General features: G+C 45.2%; 2 protein-coding genes across 3 annotated transcripts in view; both read right to left on the bottom strand.

Annotated features, from left to right (window-relative positions):
* Positions 1-7,289, bottom strand: part of PPP2R1A (protein phosphatase 2 scaffold subunit Aalpha) — a 33,215-nt gene extending 25,926 nt beyond the window's left edge. For both annotated transcript variants that reach the window (XM_017673989.3, XM_037025816.2), the window contains exon 1: positions 7,118-7,289. In XM_017673989.3, coding sequence (XP_017529478.1) covers positions 7,118-7,195 — 78 coding nt within the window. In that variant the 5' untranslated portion in view covers positions 7,196-7,289. The remainder of the gene's footprint in view (positions 1-7,117) is intronic.
* A 40-nt stretch (positions 7,290-7,329) lies between these two features.
* Positions 7,330-13,685, bottom strand: LOC108389400 (vomeronasal type-1 receptor 4-like). The gene is made up of 4 exons (XM_073226356.1): positions 13,657-13,685; positions 12,998-13,308; positions 12,610-12,888; positions 7,330-7,478 (listed from the first exon to the last, which is right to left on the bottom strand). Exons 1-4 carry the CDS (start codon positions 13,683-13,685, stop codon positions 7,330-7,332), a joined length of 768 nt encoding a protein of 255 aa, XP_073082457.1.
* Positions 13,686-19,843: the final 6,158 nt, after the last annotated feature.

A 19,843-nucleotide genomic window follows, 5' to 3' on the forward strand; every position in this document is an offset into this window, starting at 1 on the left:
TAAACTCCCACAGCCTGCACATTCTTCCTCCTCACTCCACAAAGGGTCACACTTTTAAATGAATATAACGTGAAAGGGTGTGAAAAACTAAGACCCCACCGATGATCCTTTAGCACTGCTGAGGATGCAAACCGGCATTACCATCTCTGTTTCTGTGGCATTTGGGTTTTTTTTTTTTTTTTTTTTTTAAACAAGAATGAACACGCTCTCTGGTTTTACTCATTAGCTAAGGATCCCTGGGTGAGTCCTGGGCACCTTAGGGCTTCGGCTTCCCCACAGCAAAATGGGAATTACAACTATGCCTGCCTCAAGCATTGCTGGGATGATCAAATAAGGAAAACACACAGGCAAGTGTCACTTGCTGTTCTTACGATTATTTTATGTGTATTTATATATCCTGAGCAAGGGAAAGGAAAAGGTAAATTAACACAGGGAAGAAAAAAAAAGCAAGTCCCTAACGCATTAGAAATGGAAGCACCGACACTCACATGTCATGGCAGATGGCCTGGTGCCACATTACTTAGAGCTGTGCCTGATCCCCCACTTGGAAGGTGACTTGGCACTATGAAGACAAAGGGCAGACTCTTGCCAACTAGTGATTCCTGAACCTATGTGCTGAGCACTTTGGAAAGCTTAAATAGTAACAATATAAGTTTTTAAAAGCCCAACTTCCATGAGAGAGGGCTCACTATGTGCCAGCACGTTCTTGCTTACAATTCCTGTCACAACCTGAGAGCAGACACCACCTTGGCCCCAGGTGTCCACAGGACAAAAGTAAGGCCCAGAGGGGAACACGGGTCACCTGGTGAATCCCGGCAGGGCCTGGAACTGGAACCCATGTTCTCCACCACCACCCTTCCAAGTTCTCTTTTTCATTTTGAATTCTCAGAGGGCAGCCTCATTTCTAAGCTCTGCGGCACCAGGTCCCCGCAGACTCTATAAAGAGAAGTCGGAGCTGCCACCCATGGACACTGCAGTGCAGACTCTGGCTCCTGCTGGTTGGGGGGCCCCTCAGGCAAGGGTGCAATCTCTGTACCCCTCTTGCCCAAGGGTAAAATCATTATCTACCAGGCAACTGAACAAGGTCATTACTTCCTGACCATCACCAGCCACTTAAGCCATTTCTGCTGCACCTTCACAACCAGGAAGACGCTGCTCCCTCATCATTATCCCCACCTCACAGACGAGGAATCTGGGCCAGGGGAAGGAATTGGTCCAGGGACACACAGGGAGCAAACGGCCGAGCTGGGGTTCCTTGACTCCCGTCCTTCATCTCCCACCACATCCCACAAATCCCAACAGCCCTCCTCCTCAACACAGCCTGAACCTAACCACTGCTCCCCACCTACGGGCCAGCACTGGGCTGGATGCTCTGCACTGACCCTCCCAGGTCACTCTGCTCCGGCCCTGCCCCTCCTCAGCCCAGAGGATCCTTTAGAATTAACTCAGAACACGACATCCCTCCACACACAGCCTTGCTACAGCTCCTGGCACCCCACTGAAGCTGCTGCCTGGTGGCAGCAGGGCTCACTTGCTCTAGTCCCCCACCAGCCCCCACCACCCACCACTCTGCCGTTCATGCTGCCTTAGCCACACCGGCCTTTGTGCTGTCCTCTGAACACACGGACATGCTCCCACCTCAGGGCCTTGGCACCAACTGCTCAGAGTGCTCTAACACCCGACATCCACTCTCCCTCGCTCCACTCAAGGCCTCTGGCTCAGTATCACTTCCTCAGAGAGGCCTTCCCTAGCCTCCCTATCTCACACAGCAGCCCTGGGCTTGCTCTGTCCCCTGCCTTACCTTTCCAATCGGCAATGACTGCCACTGACATCACACTATAGACCTGCCTCCTCCACTGGAATGTAAGCCCTGCGAGGGCTGCAGCTCTGCTGTCTGGGTCCCTGCTGCATCCTAGCATCTAACAGAGTTTGGCACATAAAAGGTGTTGAATAAATACTTGCTGAACAAATGAATCAAGACTACAGGATTTCAAATCCCATGTTCTTTCTAGAGTCCTAAACTGTCTCACTAAAGACCAATTAAAACATCTGGGATGTGGATATAGTCAGCAAGCTTCTGCCCACCCCAAATTCTATTTCGCCCTCAGATCTGCCCAAGTTATTTACTTTCACTGTGTTTCATTTTTCTCACCTGAAAGACGCAGGTAAGCACACGTCCTACTTCAAAGGGTGGCTGTGAGAACTCAGTAAGCTCATAAATGCGCTGCCTTTTTGCGGCGGCTGGCACAGAGGACGTACCCAATAAAGGTAAGCTAGTGCTCATATTTATTCAATCCTTTCTGAGCTCCCATATCACCTGACCTCTGTTCTCAGGCCTGCCCTGGGCACTGAATCCTTAGAGATGAATCAGAGCCAAGCCCTGTCCTCAGAAAGCCCACAGACACAAACACATGCTAACTACTGAATGTCTACATCCCTGATTTTTGGGAAAATGTGAAAGCTCTTATAAATGCAGGCCTGTATGTAAGTGCATGGAAGGATTTGGAGGAAATATTACGTGGAAAGAGCAAGTTGCCAGAACAAAATATTTAGTGTTAAAACAATAAAAGCCCACTTTCTTTCTCTATATATGAACAGAGCAGGAGCTGGAGTTGGTGCACTCCAATACATACAACACGGACTATAAATACAGGCCATCTTTGTAAGTTCACATTTCCTAGTGGCATTTTTATAAAAGTAAGAAAAATGTGAAATTAATATTAATATATTTTATTCGACCCACTATACCAAAAATATCATTTCAACATGTGACCAACATAAAAAGCTTTGCTGAGATCTTCTACGCTCTCCGTTGTCATAAGTCTTATAACTCTGGTGTGTATTTACAAGCACATCTCAATTCAAACTAGCCACACTTCAAGTGTTCTACAGCCACATAGAAGGGGCTAATGCACTGGACAGCTCATGCCTAGAAATATTCCCACAGACCTGGTAACAAGGGGTGGGGTGGGGGGTTTGACAGAGATGGTTTAAGTCAAAGGTTGGCAATCTTTCCTATAAAGGGCCAGATAGTTAACATTTTAGGCTTTAAGGGGCCAGACAATCTCTGTTGTAACGACTCAACTCTATCCTGCTGTTGTAGCACAAAAAATAGCCATAGACATTATGTAAACAAATGGGTGTGTCTGTTTTCAATAAAACATGTATTAAAAAAAAAATCACAGGGTCACTGGTGGCTGTTTGCCAATCCCTGGTTTAAGGGATGGCTCACAAGATCCTTCTAAGACAGTCCATTTCATCTTCACCTCCCACAACAGCTGGTTTCCTCGGCTCCAGCCACACTGGCCTTCCTGCTGTTCCCAGAACACACACTATATATTCCTGCCTCAGGACCTTTACACCTGCTTCCTCTGCCTGGAATGCTATTCCCCAGATATCTGTAGGGCCTGCTCCCTCCTGTCACATCTCCCCTCAAATGACACCTTGTAAGGCCCTCCCTCCAGCTGTTCTAAAACTGTAACACTCTCCTGTCCTCCCCATGCCTGCTTTATTTTTCTCCGTTGCACTTACGACCATCTAACCTCCTCTACATGGCACTTGTCTGTTCCTTGTCTGTCTCCACAACAAAGTCAGCTCCATGAGGGCAGATTTTTGTCTGCTTTGTTCATTGCTGTTGTCCCATTACCCAGATCAATCCTTACCACACACCTGGTACTGCACAAATATTTGTTGATTGAGTAGTTCCCCTTCAGACTTCAATGCAAAAATAGTAAAATTAACAAGAGAATAAAAAGGAAATTAAATTACTTTTGCAAAAAAAGAAATTTTAAGGCACTTCATCATCCTCAAACTATCATTTTCCCCCTTCCAACTACAGGCAACTCTGGTAGGCAGAATAGCCTCCCAAGCTGTCCACACCCTAATCCCTAGAACCTGTATATTAACCTTCCACCGCAAAAGGACCTTGGCAGAAGCATCAAGGTTAAGGACTTTGAAATGGGGCGATCAGACTGGGTTACCTGGGTTAACCAGGTGGGCCCAATCTAATCACCTGGAGCCCTAGAATCAGAGACCCCTTCCTAGCTGATTAGAGGGAGGTGTGGCTGCAGAAGAATGCTCACAGCTGCAACACGGCTGGCTCTCAGGAGGGCGGGGGGGGGGCCACGAATACCGGCACGCTCTAGAGGCTGGAGGAGGCCAGGAAACGAACTCCCCCCGACAGCCCGAGGAAAGGAGCACAGGCCTGCTGACACCTGGGTTTTTAGTCCAGTGAGACCAGAGTCACACTTACGAGCTCCAGAACTGTAAGGCAAATAACACTGGTCTTTTTCAGGCCACTAAGTTTGCCTCAAACAGCTTTTCTCCGCCTTATCCTACAGACTTTGGGGCAGGTAACATTTTGCTGCGGGGACTGTCCTGTGGCTCCCAAGGAGGTTGAGCAGCATTCGACCTCTACTCACTATGTGCCAGGGGCACTTCCCCAGTGGTGACAGCCAAAAATGTCTCCAGACATGCCCCCCGATGAGCAAAATCCACTGTGGGTTGAGAATTACTACCACTCCCTCTCTGGTCTCTTCCCCACGCTCTTCCCGGAGCTGGCTCCTTCTTCCAGTCTCACCTTAAATGCTGCAGCCTCAGAAAAGCCTTCCCTGACTGACCTACTTAAATGGACCTTTCCCGCCACACTCGGTGCTTGCCGGGCACTGCACCCCGAGAGCTTCGTGACTCTCCCCTTGCCTCTGACACTTGGCTCAAAAATCCCCTTCTCGGCAAGGCCCTCCTTGACCATCCTTTAAAAAATGCACACACACACACACAACTCCATGTTTCTCCTTAGCACTTACCACCACCTAACATGGCACACGTTTACTTATGGTCTTGTTTACTGTCTGTTTTCCCTCATTACAACATGAGCTCCTTGAGGCTGTGTTTGTCTATCTGGTTCCATGTGGTACACCTGTGCATAAAACACAGTGCCCTACCCAGAAGAGGCCTAATATTTACTGATTCACTATCACAACATCCTCGTTTCCTTCCCACCAATGCTCACACGTGTTAATCATGTATTCAGCTGTTTCACACTTATCTCTCGTGTAACAACTGGTGTCACCATTATAACGAGCATATGTGATACGTGGCAGGTGTCTACTGAATGGATGAATTCATACAACAGCCCTATGAAATCGATATTACTTCATTTGAAAGAAGAGGAAATCAAGGATTAGAAAAACTAACAACTGGAACAACAAATTCTGGCGAGGATGTGGAAAGAAGGGGGACCCCTCCTACACTGCTGGTGGGAATGTAAACTAGTTCAACCATTGTGGAAAGCAGTATGGAGGTGCCTCAAAAAACTAATCATAGAAATACCATTTGACCCAGGAATTCCACTCTTAGGAATTTACCCTAAGAATGCAGAATCCCAGTTTCAAAAAGACATATCCACCCCTATGTTTTTTGCAGCACTATTTACAATAGCCAAGAAATGGAAGCAACCTAAGTGTCCATTAGTAAATGAATGGATAAAGATGTGGTACATATACACAGTGGAATATTATTCAGCCATAAGAAGAAAACAAATCCTACCATTTGCAACAACATGGATGGTGCTAGAGGATATTATGCTCAGTGAAATAAGCCAGGCGGAGAACAAGTATCAAATGATTTCACTCATCTGTGAAGCTTAAGAACAAAGCAAAAACTGAAGGAACAAAACAGCAGCAGACTCACAGAACCCAAGAATGGACTAACAGTTACCAAAGGGAAAGGGACTGGGGAGGGTGGGTGGAAAGGGAGGGAAAAGGGGAATAAGGGGCATTACGATTAGCACACATAATGTGTGTGGGGGGGACCACGGGGAAAGCAGTACAGCACAGAGAAGACACGTAGTGACTCTATAGCATCTTACTATGCTGATGGACAATGACTGTAATGGGGTATGTGGTTGGGGACTTGATAATGGGGGGAATCTAGTAACCACCATGTTGCTCATGTGATTGTATATTAATGATACCAAAATAAAAAATAAAAAAAAGGAAGACTAACTGCCCATGTCAATCTGCAAGAAGCGGAAGAGCCAGAACAACTACATGATTCCTCTATGATTCCAGAACCAGAGAGAGGCACCAGGAACTTCAGAGGCTGAGCCCAATGCGACCCACTCACCCAAAGGGCGACGGAACCTCTTCAATCACCACTTCCAATAATTACAGCTAACACTTATTAGGCCCTTACAGCGGCCAGACACTGCTCTAATTTGCTTGTTTCATTAATTCTTTCAGTCCCCCACAACGACCCAATGAGGCTGACTATTACTGGTCCACATTTCATGGAAAACAGGCCCAGAGAGGTAAAATAACCTGCAAACGTCACAGGGCGAGCGGAAGCTGGAGATGGAAGAGGCAAGCCTTGCAGTCCTAGCTCTTCTCAATCCCTCTCGCCAGCCGCACTCAAGGCCCCCAGTCACCCCATCCCACCCACCAGAAGTGTGAGCCCGTCTAGTAAGCTGACCACCTCCCAATGGGAGGATCCCACAACCGGGCGGGTTTCCGCCCGAATTCCTTCAGCCATTCTCCCCTTAAGTTTATCTAGTGCCGTCCCGGGAGCGGGGTGTTCTCGGCGCCCCCTCCCCTTCGGTGACCTACACCACAACTGCAGGAAGAGAGAGAGAACAGAAATTGCAAAGGCAGCCTTCATCTCTCGAGCCTCATTTATGGAGTTTTTTACCCTACACCGCAGACGCCAAGCTGCCAAAACCCAGAAAACCCACCCGGGTCCGACCACCCAGGCGGCCCCTCCCCCACGCCGGGCGGGCCACGCGCCTCCCGAACCCCCGGGAATCATTCCGGAGCCGCCGCCAATCACCGAGCCGCCTCCTCCCCACCCGGCAGGCCGACCCCTCCCTGACCGCGCGCTCTCCGGCGCCGGGCCGCCGCGCGCACTCGGGGGCCCGGGACCATCCAGGCTGGCCTGGCTCCCTTCCAATCACGAGGGCCGTATCATCGGAGTCGGGGACTCCGGGGAGATGAGAGCTGGACAGCGACTGGCCGCCGCCCCTTCCGCCACTCCCAGCGAACGCTAAGCCTTCTCCGCGAGGGCGGCCCGAGCTCCCATGTCCCCCTTCCCACCTTCCCCAACTCCCCCGTGGCCTCCCGACCTGAACATCTTCGTTGCGGAGCTCGTCTATGAGCACCGCGATAGGGTAGAGCGAGTCGTCGCCGTCGGCCGCCGCCATCTTGGCTCCGTGCAGTTCCTGTCAGACTACGGCCGGCGCCGTGCTGAACCAGGCCTACGGAGCGGCAAGGCGGGGAGGAGGAGGAAAGGCGAACGTGGGGGCGCCAGGGCCACTTCACAGGGGCTGCCCTGCAGTCATTGGCCGCGCTCCTCTGAGAGGACCCGCGTTTCGTTGGTCCGGACAAGCGAACTCCCGCCCACTTCCCGTTTGCCATTGGTCCAAGGGACGAGATTACGCTCGCCGAGTCCAGGAGGCGGGGCAAGGAAACGGAAGTACACGGTATCTTAGAGACCAAGTTGCCCCGCCCATATCGCCGCAAAGGGCCTAGACGAGCAGTTGCTTCTAGCCAATGAGGGCAGGCCTGAGAGGGAGTGTAAACCTGTCCTGCGACTCCAGAAGAAAATTCCTGCGCATGCGTGGCTAAGAATTCATGACGTCAGGTGGGGATTACGACATTCTGCAGGTTTTGGCTTGTCGGATGCACGCCCACAACGACTTTGTGCTGTGAAGGAAGGAGTGAGTCTTTGATCCATTCCTTATTATGCCGAGGTCTAGAGAAAGGTGGTGACTTGCTGTACCCTGTAGATGAAACCCAGCCCTTCGGGCTGGTCTTCATGGCCCGTGAATCTCGTAACTGGACCGTCCCTGCACAAATCCCCCACCTTCCTTTTTTACACTTAAGCATTCCTGGAAAATTAGAGACAATCGAACACATTTTTTTTTCCTACCAAGACTTTGCCTAAACCGTACAGTTGAGCGGTTACTGTTCAATTCTCAGATCTCTGCATGAATGTCTTCTGTCTGTGCTGGTCCTCCAAGTCCGCAGAGCCACAGATCAGCCCCCAGCCCCCACCCCCGACCCCTACATACCCCGCCTCCGAATTTCCATCCCTGGGGATGGGACTGTGACTGCGGTGGAGTCTGTATACTGCCTCACTGCTGGAAGGATTGTGCATTGCAAATCTGTCTGCCCGCAGAGTCCCAGTAAACTCCCGGGAAGACAGGACTCTGAATGTGTTCAGGTTTTATCAGCTACACCTACTAAAGAGAGGTGATGACACCTTAGACAGGACTATTGACACTGAGGCCTCCAACTTGCCAACAAAAAGGATATCATTATTCAGTGAAAACCTCATCCATCACATATTAGTAGCACTTGACTTTAATCTTTGCACACCCACTGGTGGCAAATGAAAGTAACACTTCTCTACCTATACCTCAACCTGATTGACATAATCCCCTCCGGCACTTACAGGATGGGGAAGCACAAATATATGACACAAAGTCTTACTGTATTCTGCTGTAGAAACAACAGGATGTTGAATTTTTCCAGGAGGTCTTGCTATGGTCTGTGTCCCCTCAAAACTGATATATTTAATACTAACTCCTAAGGTGATGGTATGAGGAAGGCGAGCCTTAGGGAGGCGGTTAGGTCCTGAGAACACACCCTCATGAATGAAATTGGTGTCCTTTAAAAAGAGGCCCAAGAGCATACCCTTGCCCCATTCTGCCTTGTGAGGATTTAACAAGAAGTGTGCAACCCAGAAGAGGACCCTCACCTGACCATGCTTGGCACCCCGATCTCAGACTTCCAGCCTCCAAAACTGAGATACCAATTGTTTATAAGCCGCCAAGTCTATGGAAGTGTTTAACAGCAGCCCAAACACACTGAGATAGGCCCCACTACCTCGTCAAGTTGGCTTCCCTCTGCTCCTGCAAAAATGCACAAAGGCTATTCCTTGTACGGCTCAGTCACTATCCCATCCTCATTGCCAAGGTATAAAATGTGTAAGATTTTACCCCATTGAAAACCACCAACAAGTTAGCCTTTCATGGATGCTGGCACAAGACAGACTCCCAGAACTGAGACAAAAGGCATTATGTTCCTGGCATGACAGGCAGCAAGAGCTTTGCGTTCACGTCCATTCCCACTGCTCCCATGGGGGCCATGGAAATATGTCCAGGTAGATGCTGCACACATAGTAGGTTCGTGTCACAGCTAGAGAACTTCAAGTTCAAGAAACCCCAGTCCTTTCAAGGAGGTTTAACAGCCCAACCTTTGCCTCCAAGGAAGGCATTATCTGTATTATATTGGTCAGCTGTTAATCTCCCCTTGACCCCAGGATGGGCAGGAATCAAGGCTGTTAGATAAAATTCCGTGCAAGATAGTCTTAAACAGAATGGGATACAAGATATGAAGACAATGGAGAGGCTATGGCAAATTGTCTCCCAGCTGGGTGCACTGTTCCTGTTAAAATCTGGGAATAACTGATTGAGTAAAATGATCCACTGAAGATTTTTGACACCAGGACTGACCTTGGTCACATGGTGCTGGGGAACTTTAAAGACAGAGACACAGGAGACTTCACAGGAAAGACAGGGCCAAGGGAGAGGCGATGAGTTCATCACATCTTTGGAATGAACTGAAATGTGTTTGTGTGTCAGAAAAAAATATAATTCCTTGACTATATACACAACAAATCAATTCCACATGGATTACTGATCTGAATTCTAAAGCTTTGTAAAGTTTTAATAATAAAGGAGAACATCTGCGTGGTCATAGAAGAGCATTTCTTAAACAGGGTCTCTTTTTAAAGGACACCAATCTCATATAAAGGAGGAAATATCAAATTACATTAAAATTCAGACTTTCTCTTCATGAAAAGACACATACACATAGGAAGACAGAGAGAGAGTGTAAGAGAAACAGAGAACCAAGAAGGGGAGCATGGCCACCAGGTGTGTAGAATTACTACAAATCAATAAGAAGAAAACATAATAGGCCAAAATAAACTAACACATACTTCAAAAAAGGTTACCTAATTCCTAATAAATATGCAAAAATATGCTGAACTTCCATAATAATCAAGAAAATGCAAATTAAGTCTTTCCTTGGTACCATCGCACAGCAACCAGAATTCTAAACTAAAGACCATAAAAATTGAAAGCGCTGACCAGGATGTAGACAAACCAAGAATCTCCCATACTGCTGGTGGGTGTTGAAATTTGTACAAACATTTTCTGAACCCCTCTGGCACCATCTCCAAAACCTGTCACCCAGCAATCCCACTGTACATATGTAGCCCACAGAAATTTGTATGTGTATCATCAAAACATGTTCTGAATTTACATACCGGCATTATTTCTAATGGCCCCCAATGAAAAACACCCATATGCCAACTAACAGTGACATGGTTTTTTTGTTTATACGCACACAGCAGAATCCAATACAGCGCTGAGAATGAATGATCGATAACAAGCAGCAGCAATTTCACAGACAACGTAAGGGATGACAAGAGCCAATTACACAAGACTGAATGTGTCATTGCAACACAGGCGAGAGTGATCTATGCTGTTAGCTGTCACAGCAATGGTTTCCCTGGGATGGTGAGTGGGGACATTGCAGGGGGCAACTAGGTCTGACAATACTCTGCTGGTTGGTCTAGAAACTGAGTACAGAAATGGGTTCCCTTTGTGGACTTTCACTGAGCTGTGCACTTATGACATGAATCTGTGTCTTCAAGGTTCTCAAATGCAATTCGCCAACCCACACGTGGGCTCTGTCCACAGACCAGGGTTGTAATGTCCTTGAATTGTAAAGGTGGGTTTTAGTTCTATTAAGTAAAATGAAACTGTGATTAGCTTTTAAATAAATGTATGCTGAAATTTCCAAGAAAAACTGACAAATACTGAGTCTACAACTTCCAAAGAAAAGGGGTCATTGATAATATAGAATGACAATGTAGAATCACATTTAAAAATTCACAGGGAATAAGTTAGCATTGTTAAAATAAAAAAACTCTACTGATAATGCAGATGAGCCAATTATTATATTAAACTTAAATGGACTGTCCTCATTTTATAAATAAACATGTTTTCCTATAATTACTGAATTTTTCTCAAGAAATGTGGCAAAATAAAAGTGGCCGGAATTTGCACAATTACATAATTAGCCTGGTACTGTACACATCAGATAACTTACACTTTGAGATTAGATAAGACTAATTAGTACTGTTTCAAACTTAATGTATGAGTTTCCCATATATTGATTGATGGATAACAAACATGACTGACTTTATATGTATATGTATACTTGCACATAAATATGCACATCACACACATATATGTACACATGCATATAAACATACACAATTGTAGGTATGTGTGATCTAATTTGTGATCTTACTTTGTGATCTAATTTGAGGCAAATATATAAGTGTCTCATGTGAGCTAAAAAAATGGGGTTTTCTCTGTTACAAGGTCCAATATATAAATCATCAGGCCAAAATAATTCTTTCATTTTCTAATTGTTGAATTCTCAATACTTTGCATCAGGTTCAGAATGTAAATGCAGAGAAAACTATATTTAAAAAACTCTCCTAAAATTTAGGAAATATGCACTCTGCTCCCTGAAAACCAAGGAGCCATGAACTCCACATAAACAGACTGGATTCAGGGCTTTCCCTTTCCAGTGGCTCTCCCTACAGTGCTCCAAATTTCATGGACTTCTCCACCATAAACAAATCCCATCAGTTTGGAGACATGAGGGTGCCCTCCAAACCCTTCTTGCCAACGTGGCCAAGTCACCTTCACAAAAGAGAGAAGAAACCTTCTGTAGATCCCAACACCATGTGATTCACATCTTTTGAAATTATCACACTCACCTGATGTCATTTAAAATCCAATGAAGTTGTAATTTTAGGCTCACCTTTGCCCCACTACAGTTCAAGTGGCCATTTCCCCCTGAAAAAGTTTAAACATGCTCATCGCCCTTTATAGCATCCCATTTCAAACAAAGGACTAAGGCCTCTGTAAGGATGTACTGTACAAAACTTAAAACTGGATCCCAAAGCTTTGCTCACTGACTGAATTTCCCCTCCAGGGCTACTGTCCTCATTTTCAGTGTTGACCCAGTACATGCTTATCCATTTTTATGTGCCTTTTCTGAAAATTCCATGCCGAGTCCCTCTCTGAGAAATCTGCTGTGATAAACTTAACCCACATATACAAAGACTTCTCCACGATCTCCTCATTTCAGGAGCTGGTGTTTATTATTGCATAAATTCTGAACTCCTCCACTGCAAGCATTAGTAAGACTTCTATAGTATAGATATTGACATAATTAACTAATATTTCATTACGATTACTATCATAACATCTTGTTAATTTCAAAGAAAATGCTCAGTATGTCCCATTTACCATACTCTGGTAAACCACTCATAATTGTACCTAGGACTCTGAGAGGGGTGAATCACCAAGTGCACATTGTGCAAATGCACACAATTTACTTATTTCTCACAAGATGAGGGGATTTTGTGTTCCTTATCCAGGCAAGCAGAGCCCGGATGCCCTGGAGTCACAACTTATGAGAAAAAAGGGGCTGATAGTTGGGAAACGCAGAACGATTACTGTACTGGTGTCCAGCAGGAACCAGCAGGGATTTTCAGTAACAGACAGAAAAGACTGAAGGATGGCAGAAAGGGTGTAGAAACAGACCAAGGTGCTCACCAGGAGGAGGATGCTTCTGGTTGCCCTGGACTCAGGGGAGGATCTGAGGGCAACATTGGCTGTACGGATGTGCTGGACCCGCGGCTTGTGCCTGTGCAGGATGGACACTGTGCAGCTGGAGGCCCCGAGCATGAGCCCCAAACACACAATGTCAGGGAATGACCGCGGTGCTGTGAAGACTGAGTCTGTGGCTTTGTTGTGACGAATAGCAGCACAGGATCTGAAATCTTTATTGTTTGTGATGTTTTTGTGGACCACACACTGCTACTCAAAAATAGAGGAAAAACTATTGACCAGCATTGCCAGGATCCAGCCCAGGAAAACAGAAGGAACGATGATCCTGGGAGCTCTGTGACAAGCTCTGTCCGCCTGGATTCCTGGGGCTCATGGTGACGGCCTGGAAGACGCTCAGGAGGCAGGTGGTGCCGGTGGACACGCCCTCGGCCACCCCGCGAACGTAGGGGGAAAATCTGCATCCCGAATCACCGAGAGCATGAAACCACCCGAAAGATCTTACTGTACATTGGACTCCACAAGAGAACAGGACCAAGGAATTGGCTACAAGCAGGTTCTTGATAATCAAATATGTGGACCTTAGCCTACACCTGGTGAAGTAAAGGAAGAAATAATGATAAAGAAGAGAACAATTCCCCCGGATTCCAAATGTAGTCTGTATATTAAGACAATCCTCCTATGGCCATCTCCCTGGTGTCCATCCTCTCAGTTCTCAATGACTGATATTTCTCTTGAGAACTAGGATTTCCTGCATGGAAATATGAGGTGTGGGCTACATTGTCTCAACTGAAATTCAGTATTCTCTACTCACCAACAGTTCCTACTTTGAAATAATTACTTAGTCTTCCCTCTGTCATCGAGGGTCTTACCTAGTCATTTAGAGGCTTCCAAATGGTGCATGTATAATCATTAAAGAACATTTACAATGTGGGACTCACTGCTTGGATGGCCACACACGCAGGGGCATCCTTATGCTCCACAAACCCATGAGGCAGGCACTACCACATTCCTTACAAAGATGAGGACACAGGCCCGGAGAGGTGATGTGGTTTGTCTAGTTCCCTCACAGGTTAGGGACACAGTGTGGATTTGAACCTGGATGGGCGGGTAACCAAGTTAGAGCATGTATCCCATAACTATGAAATGCTGGTTAGCTTATTCCTCAGATAAACCAGATCTAAATTAAGTTTGGTGTTGCCCCTTGTCATCTGAATTTCAATTAGTGGTACTTTATTTTAAAATATTGGTGTGACAAAGTTTCCCTTTACCGATGAAGACTTATTCTACTAGCAAACATAAACTTTAAATAAAGCTTTAGGGATCCTAGGAACATGTAGGTGGTTGTATATAAAACTGCAGGCATCTGCTCCATGATGAGTCGGATTTATTGAATACCAGAATGGCTCCCCATGAGGATGGTTGAGAGACAAATTACTTTGCTTTTATTTCAAGAACAGAAAGACACCTGCACGGGTCCCGAGAACTGTGAACACAGAACACTGATGACTGGTAAATAATGTATGGTAGAGACACAATCATTACTAAATTCAGACCATTTATTTATTGTTTATTCTTAACAATGTTATTTATTTTTATTCCCATCTTAATACATATACTACATCTTGATTATGGCATATAATAAATATGTACTAATAATAATGATCATAATTTAGTAATCAATTATGATTAAGAGAGCATATCTATTAATACCTGAGTTAGACAAAATTATTAGCAGTAAGGCAAGATTTATAACATTAAAAATACAAGATACAGTGAAAGACCTATGCCCTGAAAACTATAAGATACTCTTAAGTGAAATTAAAGAGGACACTAACAAATGGAAACCCATCCCATGCTCTTGGCTAGGAAGAATTAATATCGTCAAAATGGCCATCCTGCCCAAAGCAATATACAGATTCGATGCAATCCCTATCAAATTACCAACAGCATTCTTCAACGAACTAGAACAAATAGTTCAAAAATTCATATGGAAACACCAAAGACCCCAAATAGCCAAAGCAATCCTGAGAAGGAAGAACAAAGTAGGGGGGGGATCTTGCTCCCCAACTTCAAGCTCTACTACAAAGCCACAGCAATCAAGACTATTTGGTACTGGCACAAGAACAGAGCCACAGACCAGTGGAACAGAATAGAGAATCCAGACATTAACCCAAACATATATGGTCAATTAATATACAATAAAGGAGCCATGGACATACACTGGGGAAATGACAGTCTCTTCAACAGATGGTGCTCGCAAAACAGGACAGCTACATGTAAGAGAATGAAACTGGATAGCTGTCTAACCCCATACACAAAAGTAAATTTGAAATGGATCATAGACCTGAATGTAAGTCATGAAACCATAAAACTCTTAAAAAAAAAAACATAGGCAAAAATCTCTTGGACATAAACATGAGTGACTTCTTCATGAACATATCTCCCCGGGCAAGGGAAACAAAAGCAAAAATGAACAAGTGGGACTATATCAAGCTGAAAAGCTTCTGTACAGCAAAGGACACCATCAATAGAACAAAAAGGTACCATACAGTATTAGAGAATACATTCATAAATGACAGATCCGATAAAGGCTTGACATCTAAAATATATGAAGAGCTCACGCACCTCAACAAACAAAAAGCAAATAATCCAATTAAAAAATCGGCAGAGGAGCTGAATAGACAGTTCTCCAAAGAAGAAATTCAGATGGTCAACAGACACACGAGAAGATTCTCCACATCGCTAGTTATCAGAGAAATGCAAATTAAAACCACAATGAGATATCACCTCACACCAGTAAGGATGGTTACCATCCAAAAGACAAACAAAAACAAATGTTGGTGGAGAAAGGGGAACCCTCCTACACTGCTGGTGGGAATGTAAATTAGTTCATCCACTATGGAAAACAGTATGGAGGTTCCTCAAAAAGCTCAAAGTAGAAATACCATTTGACCCAGGAATTCCACTTTTAGGAATTTACCCTAAGAATGCAGCACTCCAGTTTGAAAAAGACAGATGCACCCCTATGTTTATTGCAGCACTATTTACAATAGCCAAGATGTGGAAGCAACCTAAGTGTCCATCAGTAGACGAATGGATAAAGAAGATGTGGTACATATACACAATGGAATATTATTCAGCCATAAGAAAACAAATCCTACCATTTGCAACAACATGGATGGAGCTAGAGGGTATTATGCTCAATGAAATAAGTCAGGCAGAGAAAGACAAGTACCAAATGATTTCACTCATATGTGGAGTATAGGAACAAAGAAAAACTGAAGGAACAAAACAGCAGCAGAATCACAGAACCCAAGAATGGACTAACAGGTACCAAAGGGAAAGAGACTGGGGAGGATGGGAGGGAAGGGAGGGATAAAGGCGGGGAAAAAGAAAGGGGGTATTACGATTAGTATGTATAATATGAGGGGGGGCACGGGGAGGGCTGTGCAACACAGAGAAGAGAAGTAGTGATTCTACAACATCTTACTATGCTGATGGACAGTGACTGTAATGGGGTTTGTGGGGGGGACTTGGTGAAGGGGGGACCCTAGTAAACATAATGTTCTTCATGCAATTGTAGATTAATGAAAAAAAATAAATAAATAAAAATAAAAAATAAAAACTTAAAAAATAAAAGGTAAGCTATGGCAGAAAGCAATGTTTGCAGATGGTGATGCACTGAGATAGAGAAGATTGATAAAAAAAATACAAGATACACATACACAATGGAACGTTAAGGCAAAAAGCATGTGTATGGTATAAATAGCATACTTTTTTTGGATTGGTAGTGTGGGTAAAATGCAAGTTCCTGTGGCCAGGATTCCCACCTGGCTCTGGTTGGCTGGCTCACCACACACCTGTGGGCAATGCGTTGTTATTGACTCTATATAAAGAGCTCCGCCCAGTGGTCTGGGCGACAACACAGTGGCAGGGCTGCAAGGCTGCAGGAGAGCAGAGGAGAGGCTGGAGTGATGGCTGCACCGAGGACAGAGGCCCAGAGGCAGAGATGGGCTTGCTGCCTGCAGACTCGCTCTGAGTGGACGGGATTTTGGTGATTGACCTGCTGCCATGGAAACAAAGTTGGGTATAACCCTTTCACCCCAAGAATGTTTTACTATCATTTTCTTTGGCCACACTGAATCCATAGTGAACTTGCCCGGGGCTGAAACCCATTGGCAAGACAGTAGTATAATATTTAAAAGCAGCTACAATATTACAAGATTCACATGAGCTTAAAAATTTTGTCTGAAATGTACAAAGCTAAATTTTTCCTGCTGCTGCCTGCTTAACAGTTACCTGGGAAAAGTCTCCCCATCATCACTGGAAACATAACAGTCAAACCTGTTAAGCACTGACACACCCAGCCTTGGAGAGCATTTCACCCCAGCAGCTGCCACCACACACAGTTTCTGCACAGCACCAGATGATTCCTGTAGATTCAGCCTACTCTTTGTTACAAGCAAGGAGGTGTTACAGGTGCACCCCTAGAAACCTTAAAATCACATCAGTGATTCTTGTAAAGCTGGCTGAAAAGCAGATTGACTGTAAACTATAGCCCTTAAGCACATTCAAAACCAGATTTCATCATGCCTTGGATGAAATCACAACAGTCACTGTCAGTGAGTGTTACGTCACATCACATTTGGAGCCATCAGGGATGGTGTGGGGTGGGACCCCACCTCCTTTACCAGCTCAGCTCATGCCTCAGGATTTATTCCACCTTCCTACGTGGCTTTGGTCCTGGACCAGGTTCACACACAGAAAACTTTGTCCCATAGATTCACTTATCCTGATTCCTGACACACTTCCTTCGCTCAAAGATTCTACCTCTCAGATGAACAGAGAGAAAACCCACTGACTATTTCCTGCTGACTGGGTGGTGGGCTCAGGGTGAAAGTCAAAGCAGTCAGTGAGTTTGGGAGGGGTGGCTGGACCCTGAAATAGGACTTAAGATTCTGTGACATCCCCTCCTCCCGGAACTACAATTACTGTTTCACTTCCCACAGCGCAGGCAGTAACAGGCTTGGGACCTGAGAATATTTTTGAAAACTTTTTTTCCAGTTGCTAATTACCAAGAACTACAAGCTGCTAGCTAGCATCTCTTGAGAGATTACTGGAGCATTTGTGAAAGACTCACTTTTCCACAGTCCCAAGGGCAGACAGTGGCTCACACGGACGGGAGCAGGAAATGCTGACATCTGGCACGTGAGGGACTGGTGCTAAGTATGTGTCTCCTTGGATATTCTGCCTCATTGGGAATTCTATCCGTGAGTTCTTTCTAATTTTGTACAACTGAGCTGCATCATCAATGAAGTTATGAGCAAAGAAATGGAAGGGGTCAAATAACTGAGGATTTAAAAAGAGATATAGAGTCACATAAGAACATGATGGCAGTAATTCACATTGGAGATAACTGCACTCATTTACACAACTCAGTATCAACTAATATGTAGTGTTAGGAAATTATAATTTGCTAGTACTGACCCTCATTGGTGGTAGGAAGTAGAAGCAGGCTGATATCCACAGAAGAGAGAAAGTTCTAGAAGAGTCCCTCACAAAGAAAGCACCATGACCAGATGTAACAGCAGCATTCACCATTCTTGTAACCACCAGAGGAGCTCGCGTTACAGAATTCAAGGCCATCAAATGGTCAGCATTTAGGTTTTTGCAAATTTTTCACTAAGGAGTTATGTTTGCTTTTTAATCAGGAAATATTATCTCTGATGACTTGAAGAGCTGAAGAGTGCCCGGGGCAATTCCTCTGGAGCCTGGAGGCGGGACCCTCACAGAGCTTTGCCTCCAGTCCCTTAGGCTGGCTGATGCTGGAGCCCCTGAGGGTGTGCGATGAAGATGATTCTGAGACTGGACAGAAACCTAAACCTGCAGCCAGATGTTTCTTGGGCAGCAAGAAGAGGGACCAACAGGAAACGCCAAGTGCCTTCTGCATTTTCCTTCTGCCTGTCCCCTCCCTGAGGTGCCCCATGTTGGCACAACTTAACATGAAGGCAGCTGGCAGGTGAGAATCCGGTTTGCGCAGCCCGCCCCAGCATCACAAAGGACACAATGCAAGAGACCCGAGGGACAAGGGCTAAATAGCACAGCAATCTTCCTCCACTGGGGGCGGCTGTGGGGCACGCCCTCCCCAATTTACGAATCTTACACTCCGCTTGTAGATGAGAGCAGAATGAGAAGGTATTTGTGAGGGTGATACTTATCTAAACAGTCCTTGAATATTTGTTTTGTGTAAGAAAATCTCTTAGTAACGTTAGTATCCACGGTGTTTTGGTTCTTTAGTCATTTTGATAGGAACATGTGACAGCATGGTTTGTGCCCCTAGAATCTATTGGTTTTATGTATTTTCCTACATATATAGTATGAATAGCACCACATGTCACTGTAGGGACAGATACACAGCCTAAAATCATATGCGGAAGCGGTACTACAGGTCACTGGGGAAGGGATGGATCTTTCACACCGTGAGCTGGGATTGCTGATTATTGATATGGAAAAAGGGGATATTAGATCCCTACCTCACATCATATAGCCAGATCCACTCTCAATAGGCCAAAAACCTAAATCTGAAAGGCAAAACTTTCAGATCACCATTTGGAAGACACAGTTGGATTCTGGTCATTTCAAAAGCCCTCTTCACTGGCTGAATCACATTCTGTAAAACAATGAATGGGCATTCTTAAAAAATGTCAGCATCACTGAAGACAAAAAGGGGGGGAGGGGCAACTCTTCTAGATTAAGGAAACCAAAGAATCAAGACAATGAAAGCAATCCTTGCATGATGACTTGATCTGAGATTTGTGAAAACAGATTTGAAAGGCATCATTGTATCACTGGGGGAGACCTATATATGGACTGTGCACTAAATGATGGCATAATACTAGTGTTTTGTCAAGGGTGATAGTCTCTTGTGTTAGATAAGGAGTGACCTCAACAGACTCTTCCTTTCGTAAACGACTAGTCTGTGGCTTCTGTGTGGCTGTTTGATGCTGTTGGACAGGAGCTTACCCACAGTAGAACTTCTTGCAAAATTATAGCCGGTCCTCTCAAACTGTGCCACTGCTTTATCAACCAAGTTTTTGTAATTTTCTGAATCCTTTGTTGTCATTT

Source organism: Manis javanica, chromosome 17 (genome assembly GCF_040802235.1).
Source record: "Manis javanica isolate MJ-LG chromosome 17, MJ_LKY, whole genome shotgun sequence".
NCBI classification, from domain to species: domain Eukaryota; kingdom Metazoa; phylum Chordata; class Mammalia; order Pholidota; family Manidae; genus Manis; species Manis javanica.

Excerpts from the sequence above, each read along its gene's own strand:
- LOC108389400 (XM_073226356.1), bottom strand. The coding sequence starts at position 13,685 with ATGCCCCTGCGTGTGTGGCCATCCAAGCA. Across the intron at positions 13,309-13,656 it reads CGTGTGTGGCCATCCAAGCA|GTGTAGGCTAAGGTCCACAT; the intron begins GTGAGTCCCACA and ends TTACTTCACCAG. Across the intron at positions 7,479-12,609 it reads CTGGTTCCTGCTGGACACCA|ATACCGTGTACTTCCGTTTC; the intron begins GTACAGTAATCG and ends TTGGTCTCTAAG.